The sequence below is a fragment of the Glycine max genome, chromosome 15 (assembly GCF_000004515.6).
Source record: "Glycine max cultivar Williams 82 chromosome 15, Glycine_max_v4.0, whole genome shotgun sequence".
Classification (NCBI taxonomy): domain Eukaryota; kingdom Viridiplantae; phylum Streptophyta; class Magnoliopsida; order Fabales; family Fabaceae; genus Glycine; species Glycine max.
In genome coordinates, this window is record NC_038251.2 from 28,097,164 (window position 1) to 28,110,216 (window position 13,053).

Genomic DNA, 13,053 nt, shown 5'->3' on the forward strand with positions numbered 1-13,053 from the left:
GTGTGAATCTCAAGCATGAACTGTAGATGTATGTATATGCGGAATGTGACTTACTGTTGATGTTGCTATTGATGGCATTCATTGATATGAGGTGAGGTTGATGTTTATGATGATATTGAAATGAGATGATGTTGTTATTGATGATTATGTCAATATGAGTTGATGTTGTTATTGATGATTATGTTAAATATAAGATGATGTTGTTGTTGTTGATAATGTCATTGAGATGAGATGATGTTGATGTTGAGAGTGATATTGAGATAAATGTTGATGATGTATGTTGTGTATATACATCGGGGGTGCATTGACCTTGTTGGATGTCCCTGGTGAGGGAAATAGAGTGGTTAAAGAGTTTTAAGTGTCTCTGGAGGGGGATGGCTTAGAATCTTTAATTATCCACGGTCAGTGCATTTGATGGTGTCCATGTTTCATACGTTGTATATTGTGTATGTTCATGGGGGGTGCAGTGACCTTGTTGGATATCCCTGGTGGGGGAAATAGAGTGATTAAAGAGTTTTAAGCATCTCTGGAGAGGGATGGCTTAGAATCTTTAATTATCCACGGTCAGTGCATTTGATGGTGCCCATGTTTCATACTTCATATGACATGGAAACAGTATAAACTTTGTCAGTAAGTACTTGTAGTTTCTCGTGAGGAGAAAGACTTGTACTAGGGGGCATGTCACTCAGTTTGGAACTCCCTTGAGACTCAGGCTGATCACCATGGGTGGGAGTTGCATGTGCACGACAGGGTGACCTCGACACTTACTACCTAGTTTTCCTAAGTGAGAGTGTCGTGTGGACACCCTTAGGCTATTTCCTTGGGGATGGTACCACATTGCATTTGAGAGTTGAGGTCAGGTGCATGCATCATACTAAGCATGATTGATTGGAAATATGGACTGATAATGACTATTTGTTGAGTGTGTGTTGGACTAGTGAATGTTTGTGTAAGCTTATGATATTTGTTAATGTTTTCTTATTAATTGTGGTTATTTGGTTTTTGTATTGATTTTCTTTTATAATAAACTCACCCCTCGCAATTTTTGTACCGTGTGGTTGGTACCTGTGATGATTGCGAACCTTTGTTCGTGGGAGCAGAATGATAGCAATAGAGGACGAGAAGTGAGATTCTTTTGTGGAGTCGCTGAGCCAACGTGATGACGTTGGGATTATTTTCCGAGGGAGTTGTGTTTTGTTAATCAACTCTTCCATAGCTGGTCCCATAACTCTTTTTTTGATTTGAAGATGTAAATCACAAATTTAATTATATGTATGAACAAATTTTTTTCCATTATGTGTATGATGAGTTCTGAGTTACTATTCCTGTGTGTGTGTGTATATATATATATATATATATATATATATATATATATATATATATATTTACTTAAGTAATGGTGCGTTGTTTGGTGAATGTATGCCGAAAAAAAATTACTTTTATTTTTCATAAGCAAATTAACAGAGTTTTCATCTAAAAATAGAAAATTTTCTAGCGGTTTAGAGTGGTGATATCGTAGTGACGAGGTGGGTCATTATAGTGCATATGTGTGGGAGTGAGTGGTTGTGAGTTTTGACAGAGAGGGAGGGAAGTGGAGTGTTGAAATGGTGAGTGTGTTGTGATTGGGTGAGGGTGGTGCAAGCATGATCATCCATGTTTGTGTAGATTCCATGCAATGATGGCTAAAAAGTGGTTTACATTGTGTAATTAATTTACACAGTGTAACCCTACACTATGAAAATAAATTTCTTCCACCAAAAACATTTCTCTGTTAACTTTCATAAATAAAACCAATAAACTAATTTTAATAAACTTACCACTTAAGAAGTTTCTTTATTTATATAAATAAGGAAATTCCCAATATCTAATTATTTGTTTTCTAAAAAAAGATTTAATCAATTGCAAATTATCATACGCAAAATAATTTGCGAGCAAACGCTAAAATGTAAGCAATCACAAAGGAAGAAATTCATTAAGGACTTACCCCTCACAGAAAAAAGAACTCAACATTGTGATTTTAAATAAAATTATAGCCCATAGTCAAATCAAACACATGAAATTACTCAATAAGGACTAAATACACACACTGATTAAGTTGTAATTTTCAGTGTGTTACAAAAGTAGTTCACGATAATCTTGTTTTCATGATTTAGGGTCATTGAGATCTACCTCCTCTTGTTCTGATTTTGATCCTTAAGAAGTTTTTTGGTCATTAGACATAGATTGGCTTCCTTTTCTCCTTCTTCATTAGAAGTGGTGTTGTCCAGGTCCTCCCAAGTGCTCATGAGACTTTTCTTGTCCTTAGACATGTAATGCTTGTATTTGTCCTTAGAATTCTTCATTTTTGGGCACTCTGACTTGAAGCATCTAGGATTTTTACACTTGTAGCATATTATAGTGCTGTTTTCTCTGTCTTTCTTATCTTTGAATACCTTATTGGAGGAGTTCCTCCATCTGGACCCACTCTTGTTCTTCCACATCTTTTGAATCTTTCTTGATATTAAAGCCAACTCATCATCCTCATCAAATTCTTCATCAGAAGAGTTGTCTAGACTCAGTGCTTTAGATGCGTTTTTGGACGATGATCTAGATGAGGATTCCTTGGATGATGGAACTTTCTTTGCTTTCTAGGATTCCTGCAACTTGCTGAAATTCTATTTCATCAACCTTTAAGTTTCGAACAAGTTTTTCAAGGGACATCATGTCGAGATTCTTTAGAACTTTCAAAGTTGTAACCTGTGGTCCCCACCTTCTAGACATACTTCTCAAAATTTTGTCAATAGTTATACCTATAGATCTTAGTTCATTTAATATGGTTTGAAACCATTTTTTCTGTATTAACATAGTGGTAGAAAGAGTACTACACTGCTTCTAGACTTCAAACTATTCACTTTCGCCATGGTAGTAGTCCAAAATAATTGGTTAATAGAAAGCTTCCAAACATACATTGTATGTCTTTACCTTCCTACATAGTAAATAACTTGTACTTACGCATGAGGAGACTTAACTTGTTCTTCTTTACCTATGATGACCCTTCATATGTTATGGCCAGTGTGTCCCATATTTGCTTTGCACTTTTGAAGTTGTAGACCTTGGTGTATTCCTCTTCAAAAGGCACACGATAGAGCATTTCAAGCTTTGGAGTAGAGCAAAAATCTATGATTTTGCTCTTCCGATCCGTCCATTGGTTTCTTGGGATCGATCTCATTTAGCTCAACAACGTATGGAATGTAGAATCCATTTTCTATAGTGTCCCATAGATCAGTGTGTGTGGACTTGAAGTATGCAATCATCCTTTCTTTCTAGTAGTCATACTTGACTCCTTTGAACAACGGTAGTTTGCTGGTAGCATATCTTTTTCCATTTCTTTCTTTGGCTAGATCTTTTCCTCTATACTGTTAAATATTCAACCTGAGAGGTTAAGCTCTGATGCCAAGTTAAATAACAGATATCTCATAAAAGAGAGGTTGAATAGTGCATTAGATAAATATGAAAACTTTTTCGCAAAGAAAAGTTTTTCACAGGAAGATATGCTTAAAACCAAGCTATTGAAGGTATCGTCCAATAAATGAAAAAAAAAAGTTTTGTTGGAAACAAAAGACTATTGTCCAATGCTTGAAGAAACAAATTTTTCACAAAGGTTATTTAAAAGCAAACTTGTGTGATGAGGTGTGCAATTTTGTTTATTTTGAGAAATGTCATTCAGCTATGACCTAGGGTAAACATGTGTTTTGTTCATTAAGTTGAAAGACTTAATATATTGTGATACATGAGATAATACTCATTACCATTGGAGGGCCTATAACCATGATTCATGTAACATCCTAAATTTATGGACTTAAGAAATATTAATAAAAGATACCTTTTAAGGATACGTTTTTATAATTAATGGTTAAAGGATACCCTTAAGCATTATTAAAAATAAATATCTTATATTAGGAATTGACGAGGATAGAAGAATAGAACTCAAATGGGGAGCCAAAGGCCGAGTTAGGCCAAGGCCCAAGAGACCCAGACACACCCACGATTTATATGGAAGAAGGATATGAGAGTTAGTGAGAGAAAAAGAAAAGAAAGAAAATTAGAGAGAAGGAGAAGAGGAGAAGAATAGAAGAAGAGAAAAGCAAGAAAGAGAAGAAGCAGAGATCAAAGACCCAGGGTCCCAAACTTCAACCCAAGACATCCATAGTGCAAGTGTTTTCCCCTTAGCTCCATTGATTCTTTATTTGTGTTGGTTTTCCCCTATTTCCTTTGGCTGCACGCTAGACGGTGTGGCGGTCACCAGAAACAGGTGACTGTGGTTGGAGGTCACACGTTGAAAAAAGGAGTGAGAGGGTGGCTACCAAATAGTGACATAGAGTGTGACAATGTTCATCATGGAGACTGCACGCACGAAGTGGAAGGGCTCAAAGAGAACCTTAGTCTTGAATAAAGGCGTCACACACCGGTGTGGTAGCTGTGTAAAATGCAAACACTAGAGCGGTAGCTGGAGTGTGGAGGTGCACAAAAGGATGTTGGCGGTGGTAATTAGGGGCAAGGAAACATAGCGAAAGAGGTGACTAATTGGAATTCCAAAAATTTGGGAACAGAATGCAATGCAGAATATATAGTGGCTAGACAATTAGTATATATAAATAGTATTACATAATTTTTTATATTTATATAATAAATATATGATTTTAATCATTTTTTTATTTTGCTTTCATAATAACAAGTCGTCTACTAATTAAAATTTATCCTTCATTATAAGCCTACTATGGTATTTTTAAACCTATTAAAATTCTTTTATATATACCACCGTTGTGCTAAGTATTAATACGAATTCCTCTCAAAAAAAAGGGAATAAAATGTCTATTAATGAATTTCATAAATTCTATGAAGAAACCAATTCTCAGTTTTTACCACAATTTTTAAAGAAGGACAATAGATTAGATTATAGGAGAAAAAGGAGGCTAATAAGCTAAAGATGAGTGAAAGTATATTCATTCATCTTCGCTTTAAAGCATATGCATGATCACACCTTCACGAATAGCCTATGTTAGCTTGTTTTACAAATATGAATCGGCTCATTAATTTTCCATCCCTAGTCTTTTTTAAATATTGTGTAGTGTTGTTGGATGGTGTCAATGTCAAGACTCTTCAACTTCACAACCAATTCAATGTGTCCCTTGAGTGAGTGTCGCTCTCTCAACTTGCAAAATTTGATAACATCCACATAAGCATGATTGAGTTGGATCCAACAACTTCACCGCCAGCACATGGAGCTGTTTTTCAATTCATAACTGTTTCTGCCACATTCTTTTAAATTGTTGAAATTTTTTAAAAATTATAAAATTTTGTGAATTTTATATCATATTTAATTATTCTGTCTTTATAATTTTTAATATATTTTAACCAATAAAGAACGTGTTTGAATGAGTATATTCCTAGCACTTCTCTTATCATTATATAATACAAGAAAAATGACATATGCCTACAGAGACTTTTGCCTACACATATAAATTAGTGTATGTAAAAGTCAAAAAATACTTATACCTACAATTGTTTGTCATAGGTAAATTCAAAAGTTTATACTTACTATTATTTGATGTAGGTAAAACTCAAAATAACTTCTACTTATAGATGTTAGTGTTGGTAAAATTTCAAAAAACTTATACCTACGATTACTTAGTGTTGGTAAAATCCTATCAAACTTACCTATAGTCTATTAGTGTAAATAAAATTTAAAAAATTTCTACTACAAATAATAGTGTAAGTAAAATACAATAAAACAAATATATTAAAATAATTATTTTAAGAGTTTATTTCTCCCCCGTAGATCTCTCTCACTTCTCTCTTTAGAGGGTCCAACTTGCTTCCAGATCTCGCACCGATTTGGATCACTCTTTTGACTCTTCTTCTTCCAATTCATTCGCCGCCGCAGATCTCACTCTCCTATCCAAGCCGTCATGGCGGCTGCCAACGCTCCGATCGCCATGAGAGAAGCTCTCACCGTGAGTTCTCCGCACTCTTCCTTTTTCTCCCTATTTCCTTAGCTCAATTCGCAACTCCACTTCGCTACTTAACTACAACAAAACCTGCTATCTTGTGATAAGTAGCAGTAGAATAATAACTATCATGCTTTACTAGATTCTGTTTTTTTTTCTCTCTCTCCCGAATTGAGTATTCCGCGATAGATTTGATCGGTGCCATTACGAAGTTCATTCACTGCACTACTTTACTTTCTTGCTTTTCAGTTTGCATAGATCTAGATGTTTCTTGTGTTTTTCCTAAACTTTAGAGTTAGCGTGTGTTGTGAAGTGAGAGTGATGTGATTTGTGATTGCAGTTGCCAAGCATTGACATAAATCCGCAGTTCATCACTTTCACGCATGTGACGATGGAGTCTGATAAGTATATATGCGTTCGAGAAACGGCTCCGCAGAATAGTGTGGTTATCATTGATATGAACATGCCGAATCAGCCTTTGAGGAGGCCTATTACGGCAGATTCCGCTCTTATGAATCCAAATTCTAGAATCCTTGCTTTGAAAGGTTGGCTACTATTCCGTTGTATTCTTCTCATGAACTTGTGACTCGTGTTTGTGGCTAGTAATGATGATGTGGATTTGTGGATAATATAACAACCGTATTTTGGTATTGATTTGAATTTCGTACGTCATTGTAGATATCAAGATTTATTGGAAGCTTAAATTCTTTATATATTTTACATTAGCATGTAGTTATAGGTGCCATCAATTCTAACAGTTACATTAGCATGTAGATACCAAAAATTTGGGCCATCAATTTTTAAATGCAGGGGAGATGCTGGTTGGACCAGCTAATGCTGATATATTTTACATTGTAGATACCAAAAATTTGGGCCATCACTTTTTATTTGTCTCTTTATGGGAACATATATGTAAGAGACTATGTATGCTGAACCACGGCATCCCTTGTGCTTCTATTCAGCTTTCTTCCGTTTTTTTTAATATATTACTCTCCTTTTTTTAAAGAAAGAAGTCATGATAATGCATCACTACATCTCTATATATCTAAAGTTTCGTGCATGCATGTTTAGGAATGAAAAAAATTTCAGAAGAGGAGAGAAACTATTTTTTGGAATTCCTAATTATCTTGTAAAATAAACCAGTCTAACATATGATGAAAATTAAGGGTTAACTTAATTTTTATAATTTAGATCATATGGATTGCTATCTTTGCTTAAATTTTAAATGATCTAATCAAGTTCTTAATAACCTAAACCAAATATAAAAAGTTAATAAAAATTAAATGGTAAGATGAAAAAAAATGATTATTTGTGACTTTGGAATAGGATAATCCACAATGTAAAATATATCAGCATTAGCTGGTCCAACCAGCATCTCGATTCAGTTTTTGTTTTCTACTTCGTTTTACATTTTTTTCTCCATAATAACTTATCGTAAACTCTGTTCTGTTGCCTCGCTTTTTGTTTCTGAGAAAAAACAAACAGAGGAACTCGTTTGCTGCTTAGGATCATCAAAATTTCTCCAGTATTCTCTGCCAAGTACATATCTCAACTATTGATTGAGTATATAAGGTTAATGATAAGGATAATGATGGAAACAAAGTATGTTATTGGCTTTTGTTTTTTTTGTTCATGATGCTTCGACCGATTGATTGACAGAGCAATCGTATTTCTAGAGTTAATTAATATAGTTTGTTTTCGGTGTTTTTTGTGTGAAACGTTAGGATAAGCTGATGGTACTGTGGTTTGTAAGTTCTGTAGTTTGTAATGCATTATTGAGTGATGTTTGAATCTATATGATGAAGTTAAAATTGCAAACTAGTGTTGATGAATTGGGTTGTGACTTGTGAGTGTTTGAATGCAGCATCATGTCTTAATAATTTTTCTTACATTGCTTCTTTTAATCTCTAACTCATTAGTTTCTTTTCAATATTTAGCCAAGATTCTAAGGTGATGACTTTGTTTGTTTTGGTTTGCTGAAGCATATTGTTTCCTTTTATTTGAATATGAACAGGTGGCAGTTTCTACTAGAAGAACAACAACATCACAGATTCCAAACTACCCCAATCTTCCATATCAGTTGCTGTGTCAAGTTCAAAATGTCACACTTCATGTGAGTGTTGGGTGCTGGTTGACTTGACTTGACAACTTGTTGCATTTGTCCTCAAGAGCTTATTGCATTCAGGGAGCATGTTGCATTTTTTAGTCGTTGTCCTCATTTTCAGTGTAAATTAGAAAGCTATTATTATTAAATATTAATTAGAGTCTGCAGGTCAAGCAAATATTATTATACGCTCATATATCTTAATTCCTCACTGTTTCTATTTGATATGTGTTGAATTAGTTCTTTCACACTTAAATTATAGGGATGCTGAATGTAATCAAGCATTTAATTTTTCTTGATGTCAAGAATCACAAACCAGAAGGTCAGGAAGTGAGTGCAGCACGAGTAAACATTGATACACCACAAGAAAAATGACATTTGCCTACAAACACTTTTGACTACTTGGGAAGCCGCTCCTGCGATTGCCGCATCGCTGTTCTCGTGAGCCACCACGTACACATATAATTTCTTTTTGAAGGATTCCTTTCGTTTAAATTTAATAGTGGTAATTAATAATTCTATTAGAAGTAATCATGGAGGTTTTGTTTTATTTAATTTGAGTAATGCTTTTAATGTGTTGCAGATTTAATTTCACAGGGTTCAATTCTAGGTGTTGAGGTCAGCATTTCTAGAAAATCATATTCTACTCAACTGGTTGTCATGGAAGATGAGAATGGGAACCAAAATTCCGCGCCACCTCAAAACGGAGGGTTTCTCATCCCGAATATATTTACTTTAACTATACCGAAGGTTAATGAATAGCTTAATACGTAGCTTTTGATTTCTTGAATAGTTTGGTTGAGTTTTCTTGTTGTGGTACTGATTTTGATTGGATTCTTACTGGTTTGTGGTAGGTTGATGGAGGTTCCAATTTATGAATTAAAGTTCGGTGGTCATAATAACTTCTCAATTTGAAACTTTTATATAAGTTATTGTCAACATAATAATAAGAATTCTGACTTTGAAAGTGCTTTTGCAATGCTCAAAATCTTGAGAAGCAGTTCTCAATTTTTGTTGTTGCCTTTTGGTATAATAAAGTTGTTTTGGACACTATTGATCATGATAGGGACACAAATGTTGCTCTTCACTGTTACCATCAACTAACTAGTGCTAACTTATGTTTTGAAATTATCAATATGAGGGATCATAATATTCATTTCATTTTATTTTTTTGTAAATAGTTATGAGTATTATTATTTTCCATTTCGGGAAAATTAGACTATCATAATATTCCCTTTTTAGTCTTTTTAATTTCTGGTTTCTACTTAACAATTTAACCATGACTAATCATTAGGTAGTGCTAATTTAACAGGTTTTGCAATAATGTAGCTTCAGAAAATCTATTAGAAAATTTTCTTTTATCCTTTACTGCAGTTATACTACAAGGCCACAAGTTGTAGTATCATTTCATGATGAACCAGCTGAGTGATAGCAGCAAACCTGTCATAGATTCCACAATTTTCTTATCTCATTAGTGCATAATGGTAAGATGTTTTTGTTCAATATGTGAGTCTACACATATCATTACTAACATATATTAATTAGAAGTTATCCAAAGAATTAACCCTTCTTGAAGTGTTCTTTACGGGGTGAATTTCTAGGAATTTTTTACATTTCTTAAGTTTTGTTATGCTCATTTTTGTTTGTTTTAACATTATTCTTGCATCCGGTGCTGTAGGTAATGAGTTGAGTGGTAAGGGCATTGGTGCAAGTGTTGGTGTTGCACAATATGGGAAAGACTTGATAAAGCTTAAACAAATTCTAAGCACGTTATACGAGAGCTCCAAGTTCAAGCCTTCACTTGTCGAACCTGGGGGATTTTATGAAAAATATTGGTATGAAAGGCTTCTTCAGGTTTCGGGTTCAGGCATAATCAATGTTCTGACTCATCATTTATATAATTTGGGCCAGGTTTGATTGTCACTTACTTAATTCTTTCTACTATATAGGCTTTGTTACCAAATATTTGATAGTCTAAAATATCTAGACAATCCTTCCTTTGTTTCTATTCTCATTTCTTGTGAGTAGTGGTACACTGGCATGAAATCAGTTGAGGCAATAAGTCATGCTTAATTGGTAGGTTTTTGCTTCTCTTTCATTAACATGATGATGATGTTTATTTTCATATTTGTTTGTTCCATTTCTATATATTACATTCAAAAAGAAAATGTTGTCATGTCTGAAAAACCATATAATTGCAAGAGAGTTTGCTAAAATAGACTATGAAAGGCCTCTTTTGACAAAAATTGATATTATCTGGAGAGATAATATATGAAGGTTGGATTTGCTAATTTATGTAGAGATACGTCTTAGCCTCCCATCTCCTTGATTGTCTTCAAAGCTACCGAAAGATGTTTACATTAATATGAATGCCAACATGAAATTGTGCCATGTTGAGCTATCCCATCATATACTTTAATACTGATCATTTCTGTTTAATTTGTTTTTCTCATAAGTGCTTACTTTTTCCTTGCATTGAAAGATATGCACTGGCAACTGATATATAATATATTCATTTCAATATTTAACCTTATCAGCTTATCTTGTACCAAGGGTGATATACTTTGTTCACTTGCTTGAAAAATACTATTGTCTGTCATTCCTGATCAGTGTTTCTAAGTTGATTTCTCTTTCAGATAGTGATGAGCATCTTGAAAGGAAGATTCTAGATCCTGAGCGCTTGAGCAGGGTGGAATCAATTTTCAGCAATCTTTCAGAAACCATTAAAATATATGGTCCTTGGTCTTCTGCATGGGTAGGAGAAGCTGGAGGGGCATACAACAGTGGTGGCAATCATGTTTCTAACAGATTTCTAAACAACTTCTGGTGAGTAAAATTGGTTGTCCATTCCTTCCATCAGTTTTTGTTCTTTTTTAATTTCTAAAGGATGTATTATGATGTTTTTTTCTGTTATATTTAGCAAAACATGTTGCTAAATATAAAATTGGTTGTGATTTATTGTAAGTTTTGAAATTTAAATGGCTCAGGTACTTAGATCAACTTGGAATAGCATCCTGCTACAGCACTAAAGTCTATAGCAGGCAGACTTTAATTGGAGGGAACTATGGCCTTCTCAATACCACCACCTTTGCTCCCAATCCTGACTACTACAGGTAAGTACTAATTGAAAATTGCAACAAACGAAAAGCGAATACTTTTTTTCCTTGAAGGTTACTTGAAGATTTCTAGTGATTATTACATCATGTTTGAACATATCTAATCCTAGGTTCTGGCCTTGTTTCTAAACAGTGCAGTTTTGTGGCATCGGTTAATGGGAAAGAAGATTCTTGCGGTCTCAAGTGATGTTCATATTAAAGACTTTTACATACAGTTAGAAAATGTAAGTAAAAGTTAATGACTTTTACTTACAGTTGAAGATGATAGATACATATTAAAGACTTTTTACCTACAGTTAGGAATTGTAAGTAGAAGTTAATGACTTTTACCTACACATTATACATAGTAGGTAAAACCTATAGTGACACACAATTAGTCGTCATTATACCCTCCCTCAAAGTTGACAGAAGAAACGTCCGTAGGACAAAGTCTATCATACATTTACCTACAAATTTTTTATTTATAGTGACAGTTTTTGTCTGTAGGTATATGTCATTTTTCTTGTATATATGGGTAAGATGCATAATTCTATCAAAGTTTAGGGTAAATTACTAGGATCGAATTAGAAGTGGGATGGTTGGGATAGGTGCATGCAGAGGCAAAAGGAGGGGAGACATGGAGGCCATGGCTTCTCTAATTTTTTTCCAAACTGCATTTAATATTTTGTAAAAGAAAATTATGCCTCGCCTAAAATTTATAAAATTAAATATTGAAAAATGATATATGAAAATAAACATATTAGTTGACACTTAGCGAGCAAAATGGAAAAAAGAGAGAAAAGTACATGTATGTATAATGGATAATATAATGCGATAGAAAGAGTAAGATAAAGAGAAATAAATATTTTAATAAAGTAGTTGTAATGTTAAAGTGTCAACATAATTATACAAAATTATTTTATACATCTAATTTATCTCTTTTCTATTAGACTTGTATTAATGTATAAAAGAAATAAATAACTAGCATATCAAGACCAACAAAAAATAGCTAAGTTAGTTAATTTTAATTAAAATTAATATCATAAATTTAAATTTTATTATAGTAATACCCATATAATTCAATAATTTAAGTATTGGTTATATTTAATAAAAATTTCTGAATAAATTTTTTCACCTATGAAATTGACTTAAATTGTTAATAAATCAATGAATATATCCGCTTGTATATGAAGTGATTGATTGTCTCATTAGTAAACTTCACAATAAATTAAAGGTATACATAATGTATTTGTTTATTCTTATATAAATGTTTTAATATATTTAAAAATGAATATGTACTTTTTATAATTACACTAAAAAATGTATCTATTTGTCTCTTATAGTTATATAATTGATCAAATTTGCTAGATAGTAAAGCTTTTGTACTGGATATAGTTATATATTTAGGTATGATTTTTATTACCACAATTGTACATTAAAGGAAAATGAGAAAAAAAAAGTCAAAGTTTAGGGTACTTGACCTAGAAACCTCAGCATATCTTTTGGCATGCGCAACAATTTTAGAATGCTCATGGCTATTGTTTAGCATTAATCCTGCACCCCCCATTTTGAATCATGCACCTTTCAAAGAAAGTGAATGAAAAAAAAATGCTCCGCCATCTTTCTTTTGTCTTCTTTCTCTCACGCATCGACCCTCCACCCTTGCACTGACCTCCACCCCGCCCTCCAGCATTCTCTAATAATGACATCGCCCACTGTGCTGCTCACCACTACACCACACATCACCCATCATCACAAAATGTCAAATCAAAATAGCACCATTGTGCCACACACCATCGCACCACACACCACCATAATCACACACAATTGAGGTTGGGGGTCTTGTCACCTATTCTGGATCGGTTAT

At 33.6% G+C, this 13,053-nt stretch overlaps 2 protein-coding genes across 2 annotated transcripts; both read left to right on the top strand.

The window, feature by feature from the left end:
* The first annotated feature begins 5,823 nt into the window (after positions 1-5,823).
* On the top strand, positions 5,824-8,645 carry LOC106796147 (clathrin heavy chain 2). The gene is made up of 4 exons (XM_014767716.2): positions 5,824-5,993; positions 6,328-6,532; positions 8,002-8,100; positions 8,354-8,645. The coding sequence occupies exons 1-3, from the start codon at positions 5,949-5,951 to the stop codon at positions 8,016-8,018; spliced, it is 267 nt and encodes an 88-aa protein (XP_014623202.2). The 5' UTR covers positions 5,824-5,948; the 3' UTR covers positions 8,019-8,100; positions 8,354-8,645.
* On the top strand, positions 8,356-11,793 carry LOC102662422 (heparanase-like protein 2). The gene is made up of 7 exons (XM_041009595.1): positions 8,356-8,413; positions 8,675-8,841; positions 8,946-8,955; positions 9,770-10,002; positions 10,592-10,917; positions 11,079-11,204; positions 11,341-11,793. The coding sequence occupies exons 1-7, from the start codon at positions 8,356-8,358 to the stop codon at positions 11,444-11,446; spliced, it is 1,026 nt and encodes a 341-aa protein (XP_040865529.1). The 3' UTR covers positions 11,447-11,793.
* The last annotated feature ends 1,260 nt before the right edge of the window (positions 11,794-13,053 follow it).

Bases quoted from the DNA above. Each gene is read 5' to 3' on its own strand.
- LOC106796147 (XM_014767716.2), top strand. From the start codon at position 5,949: ATGGCGGCTGCCAACGCTCCGATCGCCATGAGAGAAGCTCTCACC. The intron at 5,994-6,327 runs GTGAGTTCTCCG...TTGTGATTGCAG, and splicing joins CCATGAGAGAAGCTCTCACC to TTGCCAAGCATTGACATAAA.
- LOC102662422 (XM_041009595.1), top strand. From the start codon at position 8,356: ATGCTGAATGTAATCAAGCATTTAATTTTTCTTGATGTCAAGAATCAC. The intron at 10,918-11,078 runs GTGAGTAAAATT...TAAATGGCTCAG, and splicing joins AGATTTCTAAACAACTTCTG to GTACTTAGATCAACTTGGAA. The intron at 11,205-11,340 runs GTAAGTACTAAT...GTTTCTAAACAG, and splicing joins CCCAATCCTGACTACTACAG to TGCAGTTTTGTGGCATCGGT.